Raw genomic sequence first — 25,826 nt, 5'->3', positions numbered from 1 at the left:
CAGGGGGTCAGGAAAAAGCCGCGCATGATGGTACGGGCCTGTAGTCCCAGCGCTCGGGAGACTGAGGCTAGGACTGAGTCCTGAACCAGCCTGGGCTACAGAGTAAGACTGTCTGGAAGGGAAGCGGAAAGGCTATTGTGGGGGTGGGGATAAGGTGAAAGGCAGCAGGTGCGGGTGTGACAGCGGGAATGAGTGGGGTACTGTGGGAAGGGGCCGTGAGTAGAGTGCTGGGGGCAGCTGCAGTCTGGAGGTGGGCGTGTCCCCCTCGAGAAACTCAGGAAGAACACAGCCCACTCACTCCTGGACTAGCACATAAAGTTCGTCTTGGACATCCCTGCCTCGGGACCTGTAAGAGTGTCACCTCTGAGCTCGTGGGAGTTGTGTCTCCTCCCCCCCACTCCCCCCCCCCCCCCCCCCCCCCCGGCAGCCATAGGAAATTAATAGAACATCCTTTTGATTCACGGACAAAAGCCGTTTATACGTGTTTTACTAGAAATATTTATTTTAAAAATAATCGAGATGAGCCAGGCATGATGGTGCATGCCTGTCATGCCAGCACTCAAGAGACTGAGACAGGGGGATAGAGAGTTCAGGGGACTAGATGCTTATTCAGTGGTACAGCACTTGCCTAGTTGGAACAAGATCCTGAGTTCAAACTCCATTACCATACACACTCAGTTCCAGGCCAGCCTGGGCTATATAGTAAGATCAAGGGGTGTACAGCTCAGTGGTAGAGCATTTGACTGCATAGTGAGAGCAAGAATATCATGCCAGGCGGTGGTGGTGCACGCCTGTGATCCCAGCACTCAGAGGCAGAGGCCTTCAGGTCTCTCTGTTCAAGGCCAGCTTGGCCTACAGAGCGAGTTCCAGGACAGCCAGCCAGAGCTACACAGAGAAACTCTGTCTTTGAGGAAAAAAAAAAAAAAGCAAGAATTGAGTCCAATCCTGCCTTTTCACTATAAGATCCCATGGCAGTACTTTAAGGAAAAGAAGAAAAGTTAAGATGAGAAAGATTCCTTGGTGGTTAAAAGCAGCTGTATAAGGGGCAGATGGGCGGGACAGGACAAGGTTCCCGTATCCTCCAGCTGGCTTCTTCTTAGGCTCCAGTTTCTGTCATTTCTGCTGGGCTGTAGCTGGCTCCGTCTTTGGTCTCACTTCTGTACCTATAGATCAGGGAACTAGAATCAGAAACCCGGCCCTGAATGAGCTCATCTGCAGTCCCGGATTATACCAAATTCCGGCTTATACCAAAAAGGCTGTGCCAAGGGAGGGGCCGTGGATACCTGTGCTGCCTCCACAGCTGTATGAGGAGGGCCACGCAGGTGGCAGCAAAGAGGATGCCAAACACCAAGGCCAGGATGTCACCTAAGGGAAAGGAGGGGCCGCCTCAGGGAGTGCCGTGGGTTTCCCTCCAAGCTGGCTTCCTAAACTCCTGACCCTTTCCCCCGAGTGAGTGCTCAGGCAGTCCCCAGGGCTTCAGTCTCCAGAACAGGCCAGCTGGAGGATGGAGGGGGACAGCAAGAACCATGCAGACAGTCACCGTTTTCCCTCTAGCAGCTAGGCGAGAGGGATGCTGGGGGAGGGGCATCACAGAGGATTTCTGGAGCTCCATTCTGATAAACTAAACCAGAGAAACAAGGAGGCTTGAGGTGGCGGCTGGGGAGAGGATCCCCCACCTGACCTATCGTATTGGTTTGGGAACATTTATTATCCTAGCTCCTGGGCTGAATGATTTACTAAAGGGTGTCCCCCCAGCGTCAGGAACAAGAGGGGCCCTGACTCACCAGCAGCAAGGCAGGAATTCATGGGGACTGGAGAGAAAAAGAGACAAGGGAGCCATGAGCACCTGTGACAGGCTGTGGCACCAATGAAGGCGCAGGAAGAGGGGGGGCCCATGGCTAGGGGATGGGGCAGCGTGGCCTATCAGACATCTGCGCACCTGGCTCCGGGCTGCTGTCCACTCCGGCAGCAGGGAAAGAGGCCTCGATCACTCGCCCATTCAAAGGTTGTGCGGCTCGGAAATTCAGTTGTAGCCGAGAATCATGAGGTCCCCACAGGGAAACAAAGAGAGTATGGAGCTGGGGGAGGGAGGGTCAATAGGTAGCACAAGACAAAAAGAAGCAAGGGGTCCCCAATCCTCTATTCCCTTCCCTACATGGCCCCTTGGCCCATCCTCTTCTCCTCCCGCCTTCCCATTTTCCAACGTTCCGCATTGGCACCACACCCCACACTCACCTGCTTAGCGCTCAGCTTCACTGTCTGGTTGAACACAGTCCAGATGACCCCCTGGCTGCAGGGGGGTGTGGTCAGAGAGCCTTCGTATCGGTAGTAACGGCTGAGGTCCGAGGGCAGCAGAGCAGATACATCCAGACCTGGGATCTCAATCTTTGCGCCTGTGGATAGGGTCGGGGTTGAGGTCTCTCGCCTGGATCACGTCCCCCGGAAGCTCCCAGCACAAGCGTACTGTCACTGCTTCTCACTATGTGTGGTTAATCCAAAGGGAAGTAAAGGGCTTTGGGCAGTTATAGGAGGCCTTGGCACTGCGGAGCCATTCAAAGGTTGTGCGGCTCGGAAATTCAGTTGTAGCCGAGAATCATGAAGTCCCCACAGTCCCAGGAAAAGAGTTCACAAGCCCTCCTTTGAAGCCTTCGTTCTTCTGAGTACACTACCGTATCAGGCAGGGCGGCTGACTTAAGCCCAGATTGGAATAAAAGGAGGGAATGGAGCTGGAATGTAGTTCAGTGGTAGAGGCCCTGTATTCTGTCTAGTGAGCACACCCCCACATGCAAACACACATAGAATAACTTGTAAATATATTTAATATTTGTAACTATAAAAAACAGACAGCTGGGCAGTGGTGGCGCACGCCTTTAATCCCAGCACTCGGGAGGCAGAGGCAGGCGGATCTTTGTGAGTTCGAGGCTCAGCCTGGGCTACAGAATGAGTTCCAGGAAATGCGCAAAGCTACACAGAGAAACCCTGTCTCGAAAAACAAAAAAACAAAACAAAACAAAAAAACAGATACAAAAGCTCTGTGAGTTTCAGTTTATCAAAAACCTAAAAGTCTGGTAAAGTGAGATTTAAAATAATAATTCAGTCACTGAGAAGGGAACTAGATTCCAGCTAACATGGGTTTTCAGTGCTGGACCTAGGGCCACACACATGCCCTCGATCTGCTGCCAAGCTATATCCCTAGCTTTTTTTTTTTTTTTTTTTTTTTTAGAGACATGGTCTCATGTAGCACAGGCTGGCTTCTAACTTGGAATGTAGCCAAGCACTGGTTCCATCTGCGTGTGCTACCATGCCCTGCTCTAAAACATTTATAAATAGAAAATATTGGTGTTTATAAATGGTAGACAGTTCTCAAAAACAGTTTAGCTTTCCATACTCAATCATATGTTTTAAACATTTTTTTTCTCTCTACTTTGATTTTGTTTTGTTTGTTTTTGAGACAGGGTCTTACTATGTAGTTCTGACTGGCCTGGAACTCACTACGTAGACCAGGCTGGCCTTGAACTAAAGACACATGCCACCATGGCCAGCCTCAACTTTGCTTTTTTGTTTAATTTTATTTCCTGTTTCCTCATCCCCACTGTCTCTCAACAGTTACTACCAAGCTCAGAGCCCGCTCACCCCAACTCCTCCCATACCCCCATTCTCAGATGTGCAGTTCCTAAGGACACCCCAAACTGACCTTCCTCTGAAATTTCTTCCAAATGGGACAGCAACTGTTCATAGGCACTGTTCTCTTCTGGGCTTTCCTGCAGGGTGGGCGTGGAACACAATGCAAGGCAGATTGAGACCTGTTTCTAGGACTACAGGTGGAGGCCCGAACACGGGATAGGGCCCTGCAGTCTTTCCCCACTTCCCGCCTCTAAGAATGCTGGGGGAATATAGAAATCTCATTATTCAAATTCTATCACTCTTGCTTTACAAATGAATTAGCCTGGTGTGCTGGATTTCAATGGCAAACTGAAGGAGGAGGAGAAAATTTACTAGATGCTTGGCCCCTCTGTGATCTGGGCTATTTCCGAATACACTCCACGGTCTCCAAAGAAAACCATACTACACATTGTACTGTGTTACCTCTGCATTCACCCTGATAACTCACGAGTCTGACTCTGGGAGTGTGGTCCTGCATGCTACACCTGAGGCACTTCGTGCTGGGAACCTCACACTAGTGAGTGACTTCCTGGCTTCCTCCTACCATGGCTAAGTGCATTCTTGATCGCTACAGGTGCAAAGAGGTCACTGAATGCTGCATTTCATGACGGGGAGATGATGGATCACAGAAGTGGCAGAGAGGTGACTCCTCCCCAGGCCCAGTGTGTTGCCTGTGGCATTCCCTGAATGGTCCACGCTCTGTCTCTGCTCATCATGTTCTCTCTCTGTGCACGGCATTCCTCCTTTTTCCCACCAGCGAAGGATGTAAGTTTCACCTCCTCTGTGACCACGATTTTTAGTGTTCTTCACTTATGACTGTCAAGTCAGCCTTTGCTCTGTCTGTGGGCTCCTTAAAGGAAGCCTTCCTGTAACCTGTTCCCTGGTTCCCTGCTGCTGCTGAATGAACAAAGGAGTGAATGGAGCTGACAGCTAATGGACCGGCTTGAGAGTGCTGGAATCAAGTCTCGGCTAACAAGATGCACTGATACAGTGTCAAGTGCAGTACCTGCAGAAAGGCAGCCAAAACAGCCAGGCCTCCCGGGCGACCTAAGGCTTCATGAAACTCTGAGAAAGCAGTACTGAGGTGAACCACGTGGATCTAGAAGAGTGTACAGATCAGACTGAGGCCAGAGCCCTGAGCACACCCTCCTTGTCCCTCCTGGGACAGCCCGATGCCCACCTCAGCAGGGAAACGGTGGCCATTGACAGTGTGCTCTGAGCCGGGGCGGTCTGAGGTCCCCCAGTGTAAATGCAACTGCAGGGCCCGGTATTCCTGCCCAGGTCCCAGTGCCATCTTCAGCCCCGGGGGCAGAGTCAGCTGTACTGCATGAGGGGTGGCAAGGGAGCAATGTCTACCCACCCACGGGCACCGGCAGAACCCCCAGGCACAGCTTACTTGCCACACCCCCTCCGTAGGTCCCGCCCCAGACACCTCACCCGTGTGGCCGTTGTTGAACAGGCTGAGTTCCGGGAGAGGCTGGAGCTCATAACCCAGTAGTTCCAGGGGTTGCAGGGCGCGGCAGAATGAGGTGAGCTCCAGGCGGATATCCACAGGGGACTGAAATCGGCCGGCACAGGCTGGGGACACCTGGGGCCAGAGTAGGGTGCCTGGGATGAGAGGGAAAAAGTGCAAGAAGTCTGATGATTGGGACAAGAACCGTTAGGATAAGTAGGGGGTGGAGTCAGGAAGCTTGGAGGCCGGAGTGAGGTGGGGGGAGATCAGAGACGTGAGTCCAGACTAGAGCTAGTATTGGAGATTGGGGACGGGGGAGGAGGGGGGACGGGGGGGGGGACACGGCAGATCAATGGGGCTGGACTCCCAGATTAGGTCTGTGTAGGAGGCAGCGTCTTACCTCTATAGCTCCAAAGACTGTGGCCACCCCCTGAATAAATAAGAAGAATTAATAAGCCCACTCTTACAGTCCAGTCACTTCCCAGTGAAAAAAGATTCCCTCCGGCTCTGGTGGGGCCTCACAGCCCCGGATGTCTGACAAGAATGTGCAGGTAGCAGAAGCAGGCTGGGTGCAAAGCATGGTGGCCTGCCACCAGCTGTGACTCGGACACTGGGGGAAGTTTGCAAATGCCAGGTCTGGAGAGTGGCTTCAGTCTGCAGGTCCAAATCAGTAGATCCTCCGTCCTTTTCTCGGCTCATCTCACCTTCCCACTGTCTCTTCCCTGCCTCCAGTTTCTTCCCCAAAGTTCCTACCTTAGAGTCCAGTGTGGCGGTGCACGCCTGAAATCCCAGACCTCAGAGGTAGAGACAGGGGATGGCAGAAAATACTTCAAGGCCAACCCGATCTATACAAGACCCCGCCTCACCCCTTGCCCGCCTCCCCAAGCAAACCAAAGTTCCTCCACCTGTTGATTGCTTCTTCTTATGCTGCAATTGTAAATGAGTGACAGCTGTATGCTCTCTGGAGGCCCTCTCGGACCCCCGTTCTCTCCTCATCATTCTCTCTCTCTCTCTCTCTCTCTCTCTCTCTCTCCCAACTATTCTCTCCTTTAGGGAGAAGGGCTACCTATTAGACTACAGTTTTCTTCCTGCTCGCTCTGCTAGGGTTGGGGTGTGGGGAGGGGAGGCCTGAAACTACCTGAGCCCCGATTTGGAAGCTGAAGCTGATGACCACTTACCTTTTCCGTCCTCGTGGGGACCTTGACTGTCCTCAGGAGGCTCAACAGTGGGTAGATCCTCTAACTTCAGGGAATCCTCCTTTTGGGCTTCAGAATTACCTCCAGGTGGGTCCTCCCCACCAGGTGGATCCGCCTCTCCAGGTGCATCCTCTTGACTGGGCAGATCCTCCACGCCCAGAACATCCTCCCCAGATGAACTTTCTCCCAAGGAGGGCTCCCCCGGCATTCCGGACAGGCCCTGGGGATGAGCAGACGCTAGGAGCAGCAGCAGCAGCAGCAGCAGTGGTACAGTAGGAGCTGGGATTAGTAAAGGGGGCCAGGGGCTGGGGCCCAGGGCAGCCATGCGGCTGACTGGGGTGTCCCAGGACGCGGTGTGTACGGGCTGTACGTGCATCGGAAACAGGAGCTGGGTGGGGGAGGAGCAAGCCTTGAGGGGAGCAGGCTGACTCAGAGAATGCCCTTTTGTAGAGATGGAGCCAAAGTCCCACATGTCTGTCTGGCCCTGTGCCCCCTCCCCGATACCGAAGCCTGGACACAGGTCGGGTAAGAGGTAGGGTTGGGGTGATAGGCACGTGTGTTCACAGGCACAAGGTTATCAGGATCACCAGCTCAGCTTGGAGCCCATGGCACCACCTGGCACTGTATAGGTTCTCCGTGGCACCACCCAGCTTCTGCCCGGCAGTCTCTGCTAGGCCTGGCCTGCTTCCCAGCCCTGGCAGGGAAGGAAGGGGAAAGAAGGGAGCTGGGCCCCCGTGTAGTTGGGTTGAGGAGACAAGAAACCCGTGTATAAATCCTGCCCCAGTCGGGTCTCAGGTAAAGACACTTGGGGGAGCCTAGGGTTGAGTAGGTGGAGGGGCGCATGGGTAAGCAGGAGGCAAATTTGAGCATGAATGTTTGAGTGTATATATATGTATATATATATATATATATATATATACATATATATATGAGAGACTCTGATGGCTCCCCCATTGCCTGCCAAAGTATGACCATTTTCTTTTTCCGACTTCCAGGTCTGCAAAACCTCAACCAAGAAACAGTCTTGTCTCTTGCTTTTCCCCTTAATGTTCCTTTCAGATTGTGTGTGTGTGTGTGTGTGTGTGTGTGTGTGTGTGTGTACACTTTTTTTTGCCTTCCCCCCGCCACTTCGTTCTTGTTTTTCAGTGCTGGAAACTAAATCCAGGGACACGTGTACCAGGCAAGTGTTCTTCCACTGACCCACACTCCCAGCCCTAAACTATTCTTTTTTTTTTTTTCCCTCCAAACCGTTTATTGCCTTTTTGAATCTAAGTCTCAGTGCCCAGAAGGCCACTCCTGTTTGTGTTCTGTATTTATTTAATACCTGCAGCATGCTAGGCGGTGGACTAGGGATACGGAAATAAAAACGAAGAGTCCCTATCTGAGGAGTTCTCTCACTCCAGTGACATATTATCATAATCCTGCCTCAAGAAAGTATGGAAGTGGGCAAAATCTGATCCCACCTTTGAAGAGGAAGGAGCTCCACGGGGAGGTGGATGCTAATCACAGCAAGGAGAATCGCATTCTGGGCAAAGAAGAGGCATGGGATATTTTGAACAGAGGCTGACCAGATGGTTCAGTGGGTAAAGGCGCCAAGTCTGATGATCTGAGCTGGACCCCCAGAACTGACATGGTGGAAAGAGAGAACCATCTCCTACAGGTTGTCCTCTGTCCCTCATGGGTGCCATGGTACGTGTGTATGTGCAAACACACAATAATAAGAGATGTAAAAAGAAATCCCTTGAAGGGAGCGACAGAATCCAGTTTTTATATTAGGCCAGTTTGAAGTCTACCATGAGTATGGATTGGACCGGGAGACTGGGTATAAAGAATTGGGACAGAGTGAGAATGGACGTGAGGCTCCCAGTCTGTCCATTTAATGAACATTTACTGAGCCTCTTCCAATCTTCCAGATGCTGCTATTGTCCCTAAGCTTGCCGCATAGAACAGAGGACAACTTTTAGTTCTGCAGCTCACATTCTCAGGAGATCCCCATGGCCTCAACAAATCACAAAAGAATAAGGCCATTTCATGCCCTATCTAAGATTATACCACAAACATTCAGCAGAGTGGTTGTATGGGTTAATTGAATACCTTGAGGTAGTTTTAATCCTGTAGCATATTGCGGTATCCCATGGCTCCAGGTAATTCTGCTATCCCAGATTCTCTTTGAGTACCTTCTAGATGATTCCTGATCTAGAGGGTAATACCTAGGACAGAAGGACCCAAGGAACCTCATCTGAGGGACTCAGGTTTAACTTGAGTTATTAATGTTTGTAAACCACCATGGTGCTAAATGTTTTCATTATCTTACTTTTCTTAATCCCTTCTGTTCTGACTCAGATCCCAACAACTTCTCTAGGAAGCTTTTCTTTTCTTTTTGGTTTTTTGAGACAGGGTTTCTCTGTGTAGCCCTGACTGTCCTGGAACTTGCTCTGTAGACCAGGCTGTCCTGGAACTCACAGAGCTCTGCCTGCCTCTGCCTCCAGAGTGTTGGGATTAAAGGCGTGCACCACCATGCTTTTAATTTTTAGTTTTAAGTGTGTGTGTGTGTGTGTGTGTGTGTGTGTGTGTGTGTGTGTGTGTGTGTGTGAGAGAGAGAGAGAGAGAGAGAGAGAGAGAGAGAGAGAGAGAGAGAGAGAGAGAGAGATGTTGGATTCCTGTGTTCACGTGGGTGCGGGCTTCTGTGTATTTGGATCTGGAGGCCAGATGGCAGCTTTGTGGAGTCAATTCTCTTCTACCTTTACGTGGATTCCAGGGGTCAAACTCAGATTGTCTGCGGCCACATAGATGACCGTACTGCAAGCTCGAGTTTGGGGGCTGCATGGATACTTTCTTCCAACATCAGTCTCAGCTTTTATTCATTTTCCTTCTTTCTAAACATTCTGAACATTTCCGCCTTGTCAAGATTTCTGTGTACTTCCTGGCAGCTCCATGATCACATCTCTAGGTGTATCTCTGCCTTCATTTGTAGGCTGCCTCTCATGTTCAGGCTTGCAAGGCAAGTACCTTTATCTGCTGAACCATCTTGCTAACCCAAGGAAACCTTTTTTTTTATTAAAATTTTTTTTCATTTTACATACAAAACCACTGTTCCCATCCCCCTTCTTCCATTCTCCCCCCGCCCCCCCTTCACTCCTCATGGGAGTAAGGTCAAGGAAACCTTTCTGTTTTCCCGGGGCTGAGGACTGAACCCAGGGCCTTGTGCTTGCTAGGCAAGTGCTCTACCACTGAACTAAATCCCCAACCCCAAAGATACCTTTCTTAACCAACCCTCTGCCTCCAATCTGGAAGAGTTCAATGGTGCCTCTGAACTACCATTGTACTGCGCTTGACCTCATTAATAATCTTACTCACACTTTAATTCATATTACAACGATTTATGACACTTTTATCTGCTCTACTAGCCTGTGTTCCATGAGGGCAGGGTTCAAAATTTGAGTCAATTTTTTTATTCAACAACTATTAATCAAGCATTTTCTCCTTGCAGAATACCTTGCCAGGGACTCTTATCTTAGGGGCTCAACTGCCTCCCTCTGAAAAAAACCCTCCTTCTGCTGTTGTTTGGGACATGGTCTCATTATGTAGTCCAGGCTGGCTTGGAACTTTCTGTATCCTCAAACCCCACATATTCTTCTTGCCTCAGCCTCTTATGTACTGAGATTACAGGTACATGTGACCATGTTGGACATTAAATCAGTTTTATGATACTTCAAATTGTCTGCCTTGGTCATCAGTCATATTGCACATCAAGATGTCTATGACTGAATAAAGCTCTCCTCCCCATGTCCGTAGAAAGTAGCCAAGGGTCCTAGGTTGCCTTTTGGATGGAGTTCAATGACAGAGTACTTGCCTACCATGCACAAGGCCTGTTGGCCTTTCTGAAGCTAAATTCAGCACTATCCACGACATTTTGACCCATCATGTACTCTGGCTAGTTGGTTGTTTTCAGAACCTTGCTTGGACTCTGGCGTATGGGAGGAACGTGGTAATATCTGAATTGGATGGGCTTGTTGAAGGCAGACTGTGGCGATAACTAGTCTAGTCTGGGAGGGAGGGGCCACGGGAGCATAGATGACCATTACCGCACATTGGAGCTGGGGGCCGCATGGATCCTTTCTCTAACACCGAGCTCAGCTTTGTTCGTTTTCCTTCTTTCTAAATAGTGTGACCATTTCAGTCTTACTTCCTGGAAGCACCATGATCCCACATCTCTTCCTCCCCTTCGTAGGGCTTTGTGTCTGTACTTCAGAGCACAGATGTGTTTGTAGGTGCAACATTCTGTTCTAGTTCACTAACTTTCCCAGTGTTCTTCTCTATAGCTCCGTGTCCCTTAGTCTCCCAGCTCTCCGTGTGGCCATTTCCTTGGTTCGGGTGGAGATATGGACTCTGATCCTGAATCACACCTTTATAATCAGGAATCTGCCAAACCCTAAAACAAGCTAGAGCTCTCAGAGTTCTTGGATCCTGAATCTAACCACCTGGGACACTCCCTGCCTGGCACAGGACACCTCCACGGTGGTTAAAGCCAAGTCTTTGGTCACCGGGATTTGTGTTTCTAAACCCTGAGAAACACATTCCTAAAACAGGTTTCTGACTAGCCCTGGGTTGCAGAAGAGGGAATTACTCACTGGTAGAGCAGGAGCAAAGCTCCCTTCTCCCTAGTCATGGATTGGAAGCAAAGAACAGAGCTGTTTTGAGGTCTTGAGGCTGCCCTGTAGTTCTGGCCCATCACACTATTATTGCTAGGCCTATCATAAAAATCACCATAGACCCATAAACCAGGAGTCTTATGGCAATGTGATTTTTTAAAATCTCAACGTTCTATAGGCCTTAAGTCTGAAGTTGTATTGGTAGGCCCAGGCTACCTCAGAGGCTCAGGGGAAGACTCTTTGGTTGCCACTCCTGGATTCTAGTGGTGTGTACCTTAGAACCCATTACTTGGGAGGCAGATCTTTGTGAGTTTGAAGCCAGCCTGATCTACATGGTAAGTTAGAGGCCAGCCAGAGTTACATGGTGAGACCCTGTCAATAATAATAATAATAGACAAAAAACATGTGACAATAACAAAAATCTCTGAGTTATATTTGCAAAAACCCCTTTTCCAGATAAGGTTACACTTGCAGGTCTGGGGGTTGGCCATGGACATGTCTTTATGTAGCCACCATTTAGTCCATCAGTGTAGTGGAACTGAGTGGATACTAATAAGTCCTTAGTGTGTCTCCTCAGCCTTGTCCTCTTTTAGCAATTAGACAATACTCCCAACCTGAGTTCATAGTGAGCTCCATTCCCAAACCCCTCTTGCACCCACCTAAAAAACACAAGCTAGTGACACACTCAAACATACCCAAGACCAATTGTGCCCCAGGCATTGTACCACCACCGCCTCGTCCTCCTCTTCCTCCTCCACCTCCAATTCTTCCATTCTTCCTGTGTATGTGTGTACATGCGTGCAGAAGCCCTAGGAGGCCAGAAGAGGGTATCTGATCCTGGGAACTGAACCCAGGTCTTGCAAGAGCAGCCGGTGCTTTTAACCTCCAAGCCACGTCTCCGGCCCCTGAACTTGCCTCTTACTGCTTAGGTTTACATGATCCTCATGGGATTGTCTGTGCTATTCTACATTTGAGCTCTACTAGCATGGACTGGCCTTCATTTGCTTTTCTTTTGTGTTGATTTTTTGAGACAGGGTCTCATTGTGTGGCCCAGGCTAGCCTCAAACTTTCAGCAATCCTCCTGCCTCGGCTTTCTACATGCTGGGATTATGGACGTAAGCCACCAGGCCAGGCTCTCTCCACTCACTTGAAAGTGTCACTGGCCCTTGACTGGGTGTCACCAGTTTTCTTGGAACCCAAACCAAAGAAACAGCCTGGTCCAAACTCCCCATTTCTCCAAGACTTTCAGTTGCTCTCTGGTCTAAGCCTAGCATTTAACATTTTCAGGATTCTTAGAATATCTGAGCTGGAGGAGCTTAGAACCCTGGCAATCCCCTGCTTTTTGGCTTGGTGCCCAGATTCCTAAGAGTCCAAATGGAAGAAATGAGGTCTAATGTTTCTTACATTTAGTTTCCCAATACAAAATATATTTTATAATTACAAAATAGTGCATGCTCAATGCAGGAAACTTGGGAAAAATGAAAAGGAGTCTTAGGGAAGTTAAATATCTCCCTACTTGTCCCATTCTCACATAGACCTTTAGCCTCAGCATTTCACTGCCTGGCACAGGAAGCACTCATTTGTTCAATTATATTCAGTTTCATCACCCAGAGATTAGAAACCATAATTAGGTCTTGATTGCTGAGTCTTCCAGCCTTTCATGTCCCTTTTTATGCAGAGGGGGAATCACATTACATAAACAGCTCTGTAGCTCCCTCCCCCCACTGCCCCCCCCCAGGGGGGGCATTATACTCACTATGAGTGTTTCCCATTTTGATAGTTATGTATCTCCATAAACCAGGTGTCTTCTGGTGCTGCTTTTTTTTTTAAATCTCAATGTTCTGTAGGCCTGTGTCTGAAGATATTGATATATAGTTTGTGTTTTTCGAGACAGGGTTTCTCTGTGTAGCCCTAGCTGTCCACGAACTAGCTCTGTAGACCAGGCTGGCCTTGAACTCACAGAGATCTGCCTGCCTCTGCCTCTCAGGTGCTGGGATCAAAGGTGTACACCACCACACCTGGCTGAACTTTTTAATATTTAAAAATTATTATTTTAGGGCTGGAGAGATGGCTCAGCGGTTAGGAGCACTGGCTGCTCTTCCAGAGGTCCTGAGTTCAATTCCCAGCAACAACACGGTGGCTCACAACCATCTGTAATGAGATCTGGTGCCCTCTTCTGGCCTGCAAGCAAACACACAGCCAGAACACTGTATAAATAATAAATAAATAAATAATAAATAAATATTTTTTAAAAATTATTATTTTATATGTATGGCTGTTTTGCCTATGTCTGTGTACCACATGCATGCCTGGTGCCTGAGAGGGTCACAAGAGTGGTCAGATCCACTGTAACTGAACTTGTAGGTAGTTATGGGCCATCATGTGGGTAGTGGGAATTGAACCTGGGTACTCTGGAAGAGTATCCAGCACTCTTAACTAACAAACTTTCTCTCCAGCCCCTTCCCCCTGTTTAAAAAATATTTATTTTTATTATTTTAAAATTATTTGTGTATTTGTATGACAGATGGCTGGGGAGTTAAGAGTGCTCCCTGACTCCAGGAAGACCAAGATTTGATTCTCAGCACCCACACCAGGTGGCCACATCTGCCCATGACTCCAGCCCCTGGGAGATTCCCAGCACCCACACCAGGTGGCCACAACTGCCCATGACTCCAGCCCCTGGGAGATTCCCAGCACCCACACCAGGTGGCCACAACTGCTTATGACTCCAGCCCCTGGGAGATTCCCAGCACCCACACCAGGTGGCCACATCTGCCCATGACTCCAGCCCCTGAGAGATTCCCAGCACCCACACCAGGTGGCCACATCTGCCCATGACTCCAGCTCCATGGACATCGTTTTCTGGACTCTGGGCACTGGCATTCACATATACACATTCCCATGTACACATACCCTCCCACGTGAAGATATGTTTTTTAAAAATGAAAATCTTTAAAAAGAGATTCCTGATACATATTGACAACATGTCCCTGCAAATTTACCTCACAGGGGTATACCCAATTCCTCAAAGTCCTAAGGAAAATTTAGAGCATTCTCCTTTTGATAAGGTAATGCAGTTAACACATTAAAGCTTTTGCCTTTGATCAGAATGGGGGAGAGGAGAAGTTGGGCAACTAAGTGGAGTGCAGGGGGGGGGAACTGCGTTTGGAATGTATGGTATGAGAGAAAAATTAAAAAAAAAACAAAAACAAATCCAGTAGTTGACCACATTACTGACTCCTTACTGGAAGCTAGTTTGTGATCAAGCTGAGATCAGCATGAAATGAAAAACAAAACAAAAAAAAGGACTGGAGGTGTAGCTATATGTGCTTGTCTAACATGCATGAGTGGGTTCCGTCCCCGCACCTCATAAGCCGGGTATGATAGTACAAGACTAATGTCAGCATTTGGAAGCTCAAGGCAGAAGGATAAAATCAAGGTCATCCTCAAATTCAGTTCAGAGCCAACTTACATTATAGGACCCGATCTCAAAAACAGACAAACAACCACAAAAACCAAACCAAACAAACAAACAAACAAACAAAAAAAAGAAACTAATAGTAACTTAAAATTTGCGCACTCTGTCCAGATCTCAAGGTTCCTAATTAGTGAAAGCACGGGGAATGACTGGCCAACCGCTTCCCTGTCCGGCATGGAATCAGGACGTGGTGTGTGCCGTGCTTATCCCCACATTCCCAACTCTGCAGCTGGTCACTGAGGCCCTGTCAACGTCTGCATTTTGGAGTCGCTTGTCTCCGTGTTCCGACTGCTGTGCCACCTTCGCGCCTGGTGCACCGCGGCCACACCAGGCATTCCGACCTCTCAGCGCTCCGACAGCGCCGCCCTGGCGGGTGGGGCGGACGCCAGCGGAGGGGACCCGCTGGGCGAGCCGCTGCCTGCGCATGCTCTCTGCTGAGCGCTCCGCTCCGGGGCCACACCCCCGCGGCCCCGCCCCCCGGGCGGTTGGGATTTGAATCTGCGGCGCGACGCTGCGGGAAGCCGGGAACCCTGGGTCGGCCATGGAGAGCCCGGGCGCCGCTGCGCGCTGTCCGCTGCAGGAGCAGCGTGCTCGATGGGAACGGAAACGTGTCTGCACCGCTCGGGAGCTGCTGGAGACCGAGCGGCGCTACCAGGAACAACTGGGGCTGGTGGCCACGGTGGGGCTCGGCCGGGCGGTGGGAGGGTCTCAGACCTTGTTTCCCCAGGATCGGGAGCTCAGACTGACGTCTGCTGTTTCTGACTGCACCTTGACGTTGGCGTCCTCTTGCTAGAGACTAAGAAAACTGTGTTCTTTCCCTTCACAGTACTTCCTGGGGATCCTGAAAGCCAAGGGGACACTACGACCACCAGAGCGCCAGACCCTGTTTGGGCCCTGGGAGCGCATCTATGCCGCTAGCCTGTGAGTGGAAGCGTGGCCTGGAGAGGGACCACAGAGCCGAGTCAGAAAGGCCAAGTTCATCTGCCAGCTTTCTCACCTGTGGCCTTGGCCCGGTGCCTTAACCTCCCTGTGCTCCAGCTGTAAAATGGGATAATAGCACTACCTCCGAGGCAGGGTTATGGGAAGTGTATGAGGGAGTGCTTGAGTAGTTGTTGGCCTGCCCTTTTCATGTCCTTTGCCCACACAGAGAGCTGCTTCCCTACTTGGAAGAAGGACACTGGGGGCCGGGGCTGGAGGGCTTCTGCTCCCACCTGGAGCTCTACACTCAATTTGCTGCCAATGCCGAGAGTTCTCAGACTACCCTTCAGGTAACTGTCTCTTCCTGGCTTCCTCCTTTAACTCTTTAATCAGAGACCTCAACTAAATAGTGTTTTTGCAGTTAGAGCCCGGCTCTTTGCTAACATCCCTAGGAGGGCCGGGTTTCCCTCAGGAGTGCACAGCTTGCTGAAGCCTGGGAGTGTGTACACAGATAAATGCAGTGTAAGGAGTGACTTCTTTCCCTGATGAAAACTCTCCCTCTCCATCCAGGCGCAGCTGAAGAAGAACAAACGTTTTCGGAGGTTTGTGCGGCTTCAGGAAGGCCGCCCTGAATTTGGGGGTCTTCAGCTCCAGGACCTGCTCCCTTTGCCTCTGCAGCGGCTCCAGCAGTGAGTAAACCCCTCTAGACTGGAATTATCTCCCAGGCTGCGTAACTGCTGCTTGCAGCTTTGTGGGGATGCCACCCCAGCTCTGCCTCCCCCCCGCCCCAAGGACTTCTAAGGAGCTTTTACCAGTGTGAACCCTCGGGGTACCCAGAGTCTGCAGCCTCAGACTGGGGCTATGGGACTGGGTACTGAAATACAGGGGTACCCAGGTCTGCAGCTGTGGGCTATAACTGAAGTACAGGGGTACCCAGGTCTGCAGCTGTGGGCTGTAACTGAAGTACAGGGGTACCCAGGTCTGCAGCTGTGGGCTGTAACTGAAGTACAGGGGTACCCAGGTCTGCAGCTGTGGGACTGGGTACTGAAGTACAGGGGTACCCAGGTCTGCAGCTGTGGGACTGGGTACTGAAGTACAGGGGTACCCAGGTCTGCAGCTGTGGGGCTGGGTACTGAAGTACAGGGGTACCCAGGTCTGCAGCTGTGGGGCTGGGTACTGAAGTACAGGGGTACCCAGGTCTGCAGCTGTGGGCTGTATACTGAAGTACAGGGGTACCCAGGTCTGCAGCTGTGGGGCTGTAACTGAAGTACAGGGGTACCCAGGTCTGCAGCTGTGGGCTGTATACTGAAGTACAGGGGTACCCAGGTCTGCAGCTGTGGGGCTGTATACTGAAGTACAGGGGTACCCAGGTCTGCAGCTGTGGGGCTGTATACTGAAGTGGGGGGATCTGCACTAAGGCCTGAGACAGGCTATCTGGAAAAGCACATTGGGATGAGGGGTTAGCCTAGTCTCGAAGTTCTATCCCAGGGCTCCTAGGTTGTCTGTGATAGCCTCCTTGGTTTGATGAACTTCCATCTTCTGGCCCAGCCTCGTGAACTCTAGTCTGCCAGTGATTCTTCAGTGTGGGATGGGAGTGGCCTGTGTAATGTGAGCCCAGATTCAAAGTCCTGGGTTAAAGAGGGGCCTTTCCTGACCTTACAGTTAAGGAATGAACATCCAGGTCATTCTGAAACCAGGGCATTCTGCCTGCCTCTACTTCTCTTCCTTCACTACCGATTGTCTACTCCCAGGTATGAGAATCTCGTTGTGGCTTTGGCTGAAAACACAGTTCCCAACAGCCCTGACTACCAACAGCTCACACGTAGGTTCTTGTTCTTCTCCAAGCCAGGCAGAGGCTGCCTGTCCTAAAGCCTTTCTGGGTCTGACCTCCAACAGTGTCTGGTATGTCCCCATCTTCCATTACATGTACAGTGTCCCTACGTGCCTCCCTGCCTCTTCTTCAAGAAGCGGGACCCTGATCCAGGCCCCTCCAGGCTAGCCTATCTTTCACCAGCAAAGTTCTGTTGGAAGTCAGGTGGAGGGTGTTGTTCCAGGGGCTGCCCGCCTGGTGAGTGAGACGGCCCAGGGAGTCCACGCCATTGGCCAGAGCCAGAAGAACGCCCAGCACCTCCTGCGTGTCCAGGCTCTGCTCAGCGGACGCAAAGCCAAAGGGCTTACTTCAGGTAGACCGTGGACTCCGTCCTCAGTCCTCAGTCGGCCCTGCTTACCCACCCCTCTGCCTCCACAAAGCCGGCTTCTTGGGCTGGCAAGATGTCTGCTCAGCAGGTGAGAGCATCTGCTGGATGAACTGAGTTAATCTCAGAACCCACATAAAGGTGGAAGGAAGAACGGACCCCACGGAGTTGTCCTGACCTCCATATATACACACGATAATTAAAAAAAAAAAAAAAAAAGCCAGCAGATTACCTCTCTGCCCCTGAACTTCCTCTGCCTTTTTGTGTTCCTATGGGTTCTTGAGCTGTACAAGGTAATGGCTCTCATTTTCTAGGGCGATGGTTCCTACGACAGGGCTGGCTTTTAGTGGTGCCTCCCACCGGGGAGCCTCGGCCCCGCATGTTCTTCCTCTTCTCTGATGCGCTCCTCATGGCCAAGCCTCGCCCCCCGCTGCACCTGCTGAAGAGTGGCACCTTTGTCTGCAGAGCCCTGTACCCCATGTCCCAGTGCCAACTGAACAGGGTCTTTGGCCATTCGGGAGGAACGTGTGGTGGTTTGCTCAGTGTAAGTTGTAGATGGGAAATCTGAGCCCCAAACAGACTTCAGGCACTCACAGACCAGCGTACCCCCTGGCCTGGGTCCCTTTGCATGAGTAAGGGGATTGTCGGGGCTAAGCTTTCATATTTCGTCATCATATCCCTGAATTCACGCTGTGGAACCAATGACAGCTGCAGCCTGACTTGTTCTGAACTAAAGTGGTTTCTCCCTAGCTGTCCTTCCCCAACGAGAAGCTACTGCTTATGTCCACTGACCATGAGGAGCTGTCACAGTGGTACCACAGCCTGACTGTGGCTATCAGGTAAGCTGTGAGCTAGAAAGGAGTGCTTCCCTCACAGCAGGGCTCCCCCGGCCCCATAGGCAACTGTTAATACAGAGTGCTCATCCCAGCGCCTGAACTGTTTCCTTCCCACAGAAGCCAGAAGAGGCAGACTCACGGACGCGTCCAACCTTTTGACACTGCGACATGACACTGTCATCTACAAATGTGCTGGGCCACATTCAAAGCTACCCTGGGATATATGTGGCAGTTGGGCATGCCTAAGAAGAATCTTAAAATTCCCGAACTCTGGATACTCAGGGAAGGGCAGAGCCAAGAACAAAAGGGAATCAAACTTCAGCTCTGAAACCACAGAGCCCTCCACAGGTTGACACAGGGCATTTAACCAGCTTATCAGAAAGCAGGCTGCTGGTGGTGATGGTGGTGGTGAACGCCTTTAATCCTAGTGCTTGGGAGGCAGAGGCAGGCGAATCTCTGAATTTTAGGCCAGCCAGGGCTCCACAGAGAAACCCTGTCTCATTTTAAAAAACAAAACAAGAAGCAGAAAGCAGGCCAAGCCAGCTGAGCCCCAGGTGATCCGGCTCCTTTAATACCATGCCATTGGGGGCTCAACGCTGACTCAGTTTGCAGCTTTGCAAAGAGGCCACTTTTTGTTACCCGTGGTTTCTTTTATTTTTTGAGACAGGGTCTTACTATGTGATCCAGGCTGACTGTGAACTTGAAATCCTCCTGCCTCAGCCTTTCAAGTGGTGGGTTTACAGGTGTATGCTGCCACACCTGGCTACTGTATACAGTTCCTTTCTTTTCTTAAGACAAGGTTTTATATAGCCCAGGCTGTCCTTGAACTCTAGATCTTCCTGAACTACCTCCTATTTTGTACAAGTTCTATAATTTATTTTCCTACTGGATTTTAATAAAGTGCGTTTTATTGTGTTTTTGGAAAGACCCTTCTGTCTAAACCACAAGAAAAAGGCGTTTGAGCTTCGATGGCTGCCGTATCAGGAGCCTCAGGAATTCTGGAAGGCATTCTCTTTTCCTAATAAGGGAACCTTTTCTGGGAGGCTCAGTCGGCTTCAGTACCTCTTATTCCTGTGTCCGACCAGCTGGGAGCAGGAAAAGCACAGAGGAGCACCCAGGACAAGGTGACCTGGTTTTACTAACCCTCCAGTGGCTGTCCCCCCTTCATTGCTGGGTCCTCTGTCACAGTCTTGGGCCATCTTCGCCTCAGCCCCTGCTGCACCTCCCAGGAAGGAGCTAGGTTCCATGAATCTGGGCTCCAGTTTACGGGCCCCTCCCAGGCCTGACTGTCTTCCGCTTCTTGTTGGTCCTCTTGCCCCACATCCTCAGGAAAGGGTACGCTGGCCTCTGTGAGGGAAAGACCGGCTTGCTCCAGTGTCAGGGCCTCCGTCTCCCAGCCACCGCTTCCCGATCGTGTACCTGGAGCTGGCACACCCGTGCCAGGCTTGCAGTCTTGTAGGAGCTGGTGCACGGTCTTGAGCTTCATGTTTAGGAGTTCCCGCTGGGTTCCAACCAGAGTAGTCACCCTGCAGAAACACCCACTCAGGGGCTGCTCCATCTCTCTCCGTGGCTCCCCACTCACCCCACAAATGCTCACCGCTCAAAAAGGGGGTCCAGCTGGGTCATGAGATTGTTCAGGTGCTGTTCCGTCTGGGCCAGCTGCTGTGTCAACTGCACCAGCTGTTGTTCTGGGAGGAAGGTAGACAGGATCGTTACTCCTGCGGTCCCCTGACCAACTCCCTCACAAAATCCACTACTACTGCTCAGCCCACCTGACTGCAAGGATTTCTTCTTGTTTTTTTCCTCTTGGAGAATGGCAGCCTCATCCGGGCCCTGTTGTGGAAGCAGGAAAGGGTAAAGTTGCTGCAGCAGCAAGGCCCCAGCACCTCAGTCCTCAAGGCCAGTGAAGACAGGAACCAGAGAAAGCTCTGGGCACCCACCTCAGAATCACAAAGGTTTCTAGTCCAGCTGCTTACCCAGGACATGAAACAACATGTCGGCATGCCCACATATGGTCAGACTGCTAAAGCACTCTTTGGAATGTGAAATTACAGCAGGATTCTGCAGACTGGCCGGTCATATCCCTGCTTCCTTGTTCAGCATCCCTACCCTCCGTGCTATTTGCTATCTTTGAGATAGGGTCTTGCTAATGTCAGGACAGGCTTTGGACTTCCAATCCTCCTGCCTCAACATGTCTGTGCCACTACATCCAACTCCCTCAGTTTCTGCTGGTACAAAATCCCCAATCTGTCAAGTCAGTTTTCAATTCCCATTGCCCCCAGGTTGTTTTACTGAATATATAATGTTCTTAAAGGGGGTGCCCTAAGGTTTATTTTTAGGATACAATTCTCCCACTGTTCAGATGGCTGGACCCTTTAATTACAAAGTAGGTTATTATAGCACACTGGGAAACTATCAACTTGCTCTGTAGACCAGGCTGGCCTCGAACTCACAGAGATCCTCCTGCCTCTGCCTCCCCAGCGCTGGGGTTAAAGGAAAGGCGTGTGCCACCACGCCTGGCTAGAATTTACTAATCATTAAATTCCAATCCCCACTCCAGCCTGTCCAGTCTGCCTGGGCTCGTTCCTAGCCATCTCATCTAGTTCAGTTTATGTCACTAGTTCAGTCTCTATTTCCTAATACAAGTAATGGATCAGGGCTGAAGATACAGCCCTGGTTGGTAGTAGGTACCACTCTAGTTCAACAATTTCAAACCCATCAGAATGTCCTGCTGTCAGTTCACATTTCAGGGCTCCCTTCCCAAGGAGAACATGAACGCGGCTTGGTGTCTGGCACACTAACACTGTTGCTGCAGCGGTTAACCCCTGGGGCCATGGCTGGAGGCTCAGCAGGAACTGCATTTTTTTTCACATGCAGACACCATTCAGTTGGTTTAAAATCCCACTCATCAGACACTAGGTGGATGATCTCGAGTAAGAAAATCGCTCTTCACGGGACTGTGGGAGGAGGAAACGTAACGGTCGCTTCCCAGTGTGGGAGCACCAAGGGACTGGTCTTCATTTCACAGGCAGTCGCGCAGCGGCGTCTCGTTCCTGGCCCCGTGGCGCCCCCAGGAGACTGAGACCCAGGACCCCCCCCACACCCCACGGCCACACCGCACCTGCAAACACTTGTACAGCACAAAAGCCACGACGGCCGCAGTGTACAGCGCCCCCAAAGGCAGCGCTCCAGCCCGGGCCCGCTCGCGCTGGTCCTTGGGTGGCGGCCGCCGCCTGGGTTCGGTGGCGCCGGGACCGACCTGGGAGCGGCGTTCTGCGGATTGAAGCACACCCGTCAGCGGAGAGAACGCCTCTCCCAGGCGGTCCCAGCCTCCCTCCAGCAGCCCTCGCTGGTACCTGGGTGTGCCCCCAGATCGGGGCTGCGGCGCTCTCCAAGGGCCCCAAACAGAGCCGACACGAGCAGCAGCCCCAGCACGCTCGACACCGGGCCCGCGCCCGCCATGCCTGGCTCACCGGGAAGGTGCGCCCCGTGCCCCCACGGTCCAGCGCTGGCTTCCCGCCGTAGTGCGCACGCGCAGGCGACCAGCGCTGCTCCCGCTCTGGGTCGCCTTGGGTGGCCACGCCCACCTCACGGGGCGGGCCAAATAAGATTTGCATAATACCACGCCCATATGGCTTTTCTACATTAATTAATTTCCTATCTAATTATATATTCCCTAAGTAAGAATGGCTTCAGAACCTTTCAGCCTAAAGTATCATGCCTAAGGCGGTGGCTCGTAGTTTTTAGAGTGGAAACGACCAATTTCATCACCATAAGTAAAAAATAAAGCCTATGCTAGGGCTATAAAATGGCTGCACGGTAGCACTTTGGAGCAGCTCGCTCTGAAGGCCTGTTTCCTAGGCTACACACGGGGGACTCGTTCCTTACCCTTCCGCCTAGGGGAAAGTCCCCGGACCATGGGCAGAGAGTGCCGCGCGCACACGCGCGTAGACTTACCTCGCTTGCACGGTTAGTCCGCCAAGAAGCGACCCCCGTGCCGGGGCGAGCCGAGCGGCGTGCGGCGGGGCGTCAGCCGTCAGCTCTCCTAGTGACGCAGGCAGTGCGCCGCGCGCGCACCAACCACACGGGGCTCATTCTCAGCGCGGCTGCTCTTTTCCCTCCCGCGCGTGCGTTCAGCCTTCCCTTCCCTTTGAAAAGTTAGTTAGCCTAGCGTATAGCATCTTAAAGACTGTGAATGGGGCTTTTAGTGGAAGCCAGAGGATCGGGATCTTGCTCAAGGGGATCGGGATCTTGCTCAAGGTCACCCCCACCCTCGAGACACTAGCTAAAAGAAGAAAGAGAGAACACGATCTAAAAGAAAACCCCAAAACTTAACTTCTAATTTATTCTTTCTTTAATACCACTAGGCTGCTAGTGCCAAGAGAACATGGCCATGACTCTTTTCCTACTTTACTGTCCGATCCTAGCAAAGCACTTGTCACTAGCGGGCGCTTGAGGAATCGAATGGAATGAATGAATGAATGTTCACAACGACCCGAAAGGTAAATATAACTAGGTTCTTCTGGGTCCGGTGTAGCCTAGGCTGGCCTAGAACTCCCGATCCTCCCGCTTCCTCATCCCAAATGCTGGGATTAGAGCCTCGCGGCACCGCACAAGGTTAGTAATCAGAACTGCCAGCTGCGGTGGCGCACGCCTTTACTCCCAGCACTGGGAGGCAAAGGCGGCGGATCTGTGAGTTCAAGGCTCAGCCTGGTCTGCGTAGTGAGACCCAGTCTCAGAAACTAAGCAGGAACTAGGACATGGTGTTGCACCTCCCGCCCCGTGTTGTGTTACTTGTTTGAGACAGTCTCAGTAGCCCATCTGGCCTGAAGTCCAAGATCCTCCCGCTGTGGTCTTCGGAACACTGGGGTTACCAGGTTTGCAGCCAACACGCCCAGCTTCCCGTTACCTTCTAGCTGGGCAACACAGGGCCATCTTGTCAACGGGATGAACAGCTCTCTAAGGGAAGAAGCATGTTCCATTTGCATCTGGCTTCAGGGCTTGGCAATCACCGGGCAAGAGGTACACGTGTGTTAAATAAAGGAATAAAATATGGGAGTCTGGTCTTGTTTTTCCAGAAAGGGAGGCAGAAGGGCAGGGCAGGGCAATGGCAGTTGTCAAAGTCTGATTGCTCCAAGACGGCTGCGATGGGAGAGTAGGGTAATACAAACCTCGAGTCCATGCCAGTTGGCACAGTGCAGTAAATAAGTTCAGGCCCATTCTAGGGATACATCTCTCTCACCTGAAGGTGGCCTTTTTGTTTGTTTTTGGATTTTTGAGTCATGTAGCCCACTCAGAACTCACTATGTATGCAGCCAAGGATGGCCTTGAACTTCTGAACCTCCTGCTCTTCCGTCCAGCGCACTGGGACTCTATGTGTGTGCCCCCAAACCTGGTCTTCAGAATGAGGTCTCGGTGTCTGATTTTGGTGGTACTGGGGTCTAGCCAGTGCCCTCATACATGGTAGGCAGGTATTCTACCACTTAACTGTGACCCCAGCTACTGTCTGTTTTAGTTTTAGTTTGAGACATGGTCTCGTCCTATAGTCCAGGCTGGATTCAAACTCCTAATCTCTTGGACATGTGTCACAACACCTGGGCTCAGATTGCTACCTCAGAGAACTCTGGTCCACTATTGCCACATCTTCCAACTTCTTTTTTCCAGAGAATCAGTCAAGCAAGATTTTAAAGAATTGTCAGGCCATAGTGGCACACACCTTTAATCCCAGCACTCAGGAGGCAGAAGCAGGAGGATCTCTGTGAGTTCCAGGCCAGCTTGGGCTACAGAGTGAGTTTCAGGACAGCCAGAGGTACTCAGTAAGACCCTCAAAAAAAAAAAAAAAGATTTAAAAACTCTTATTTATTTCCAGGCAGTGATGGTGCATGCCTTTAATCCCAGCACTAGGGAGGCAGAGGCAGGTGGATCTCTGTGAGTTGGAGGTCAGCCTAGTCTATAGCTCGAGTTCCAGGACAGCCAAAGCTACAGAGAAACCCTGTCTCGAAAACAAACAAGGCAAAAACAAGCAAAAACAACAAGAAATTTCCTATTTATTTATTTTTTTAAAATTTATTCATCTCTCATACAGTACATCCCGACGACGACAGTTTCCCCTCTCTCCATTCCTCCCAACTGCCCCCCCCACTCTCCCCCAAATCCACTTTTCTCCCATTTCCCCTCAGAAAAGAGCAGGATTCCCAGGGATATCAAGCGAACACAGCATAAGATAGAAGACCAGGCACAAACCCTCACATCAAGGCTGGTCGAGGAAGCCCAGCAGGAGGAAGGGGTCCCAAGGGCAGGTGAAAGAGTCAGAGACACCCCCACTTCTGCTGTTCTGAGTCCCACAAAAACCCCAAGCTAAACAGCCGTAGCATAGGACCTAGCACAGACCCGCGCAGGCTCCTTGGTTGTCGCTTCAGTCTCTGTGAGCCCCTGGGAGGCCTGCTTAGTTGATTCTGTCCACCGTGTTCTCACTGGTGTCCTCCACCTCTCTGCCTCCTACAATTCTTCCTCCCCCTCTTCCTCAGGGGTTCCCCGAACTCCACGGGGAGGGATCCAATGGGAATCTCCAATTTGGGCTCTCTCTCTGCCTCACGTTTTGCCCTGAGTCTCTGCATCTGCTCCCATCAGCTGCCAGAGGAAGCCTCTCTGATGATGATTGGGCTAGGCACCGATCTACGATTATTTATTTATTGTATTGATGTTTTCCTGCATGTATGTCTGTGCTGAAGAGTCAGATCCCCTGGAACTAAGTTACAGACAGTTGTGAGCTGTCTTGTGGGTGCTGGGAATTGAACCCAGGTCCTCAGGAGAGCAGCCAGAGCTCTCAACCGCTGAGCCGTCTCTCCAGCCCAGGCACCGATCTATGAATACAGCAGAGTATCATTAGAAGTTATTTCATTGATTTTTTTTTTTTAATCCTAGGTCTCTGGAGTATCCAGCCTCTGATTTCTGCACATCCAGGCAGTGTCGGGCGTGGGCTTCCTCTCGTGGAGTGGGTCTCAATTTAGACCAGTCACTGGTCGGCCACTCCCACAAGCTCTGCACCTCCATTACCCCAGCACATCCTGTAGGCAGGACAGATTGTGGGTCAAAGGTTCTGTGGTGACAGGGTTGGTGTCCCAGTCCCACCACTGGAAGCCTTGCCTGGTTACAGAAGATGGCCTGTCCAGGCTCCACATCCTCCACGGAGGAGTCTTTGACGGGGTCACCCTCATAGATTCCTGGGAGTTCCCACCACACTAGGTTTCCATATCGCCCCCCCCCAATGCCCTCCAATTCCAATCTCTCTCCATACTCCCCCCCTCCACCCTCCACCAGACCCACCCTGTTCCCATCCCCACTCACTCTAGTCCACCTGCAAAATCTATTCTATTTCCCCTTCCTGGGGAGAACCATGCATCTTCCTGAGAGTCCTGCTTGTTACTTAGCCTCT

General features: G+C 51.2%; 3 protein-coding genes across 4 annotated transcripts; 1 reads left to right on the top strand and 2 right to left on the bottom strand.

Annotated features, from left to right (window-relative positions):
• Positions 1-488: 488 nt before the first annotated feature.
• On the bottom strand, positions 489-6,872 carry Ca9 (carbonic anhydrase 9). The gene is made up of 11 exons (XM_006986000.4): positions 6,295-6,872; positions 5,517-5,546; positions 5,101-5,271; positions 4,844-4,986; positions 4,670-4,762; positions 3,695-3,761; positions 2,236-2,393; positions 1,940-2,078; positions 1,785-1,811; positions 1,284-1,365; positions 489-1,163 (listed from the first exon to the last, which is right to left on the bottom strand). The coding sequence occupies exons 1-11, from the start codon at positions 6,782-6,784 to the stop codon at positions 1,097-1,099; spliced, it is 1,467 nt and encodes a 488-aa protein (XP_006986062.4). The 5' UTR covers positions 6,785-6,872; the 3' UTR covers positions 489-1,096.
• An 8,023-nt stretch (positions 6,873-14,895) lies between these two features.
• On the top strand, positions 14,896-19,306 carry Arhgef39 (Rho guanine nucleotide exchange factor 39). Its single transcript, XM_006985999.4, has 9 exons — positions 14,896-15,121; positions 15,269-15,363; positions 15,590-15,710; positions 15,931-16,049; positions 17,112-17,182; positions 17,415-17,543; positions 17,870-18,099; positions 18,306-18,394; positions 18,509-19,306. Exons 1-9 carry the CDS (start codon positions 14,984-14,986, stop codon positions 18,561-18,563), a joined length of 1,047 nt encoding a protein of 348 aa, XP_006986061.2. The 5' UTR covers positions 14,896-14,983; the 3' UTR covers positions 18,564-19,306.
• Positions 19,282-21,928, bottom strand: Ccdc107 (coiled-coil domain containing 107). 2 transcript variants are annotated; one of them, XM_006985998.4, is made up of 6 exons: positions 21,748-21,926; positions 21,513-21,664; positions 20,164-20,224; positions 19,989-20,079; positions 19,811-19,917; positions 19,282-19,738 (listed from the first exon to the last, which is right to left on the bottom strand). In XM_006985998.4, exons 1-6 carry the CDS (start codon positions 21,851-21,853, stop codon positions 19,530-19,532), a joined length of 726 nt encoding a protein of 241 aa, XP_006986060.2. In that variant the 5' UTR covers positions 21,854-21,926; the 3' UTR covers positions 19,282-19,529. The 2 variants fall into 2 exon arrangements, with proteins under 2 accessions (XP_006986060.2, XP_042126980.2); XM_042271046.2 differs by having other exon boundaries at positions 19,282-19,917; positions 21,748-21,928.
• Between the last annotated feature and the right edge of the window lie 3,898 nt (positions 21,929-25,826).

Source organism: Peromyscus maniculatus, chromosome 2 (genome assembly GCF_049852395.1).
Source record: "Peromyscus maniculatus bairdii isolate BWxNUB_F1_BW_parent chromosome 2, HU_Pman_BW_mat_3.1, whole genome shotgun sequence".
Lineage (NCBI taxonomy): Eukaryota > Metazoa > Chordata > Mammalia > Rodentia > Cricetidae > Peromyscus > Peromyscus maniculatus.
Note: the sequence above shows the minus strand (reverse complement) of the source record. Positions and strands in the feature narration are given on the sequence as shown.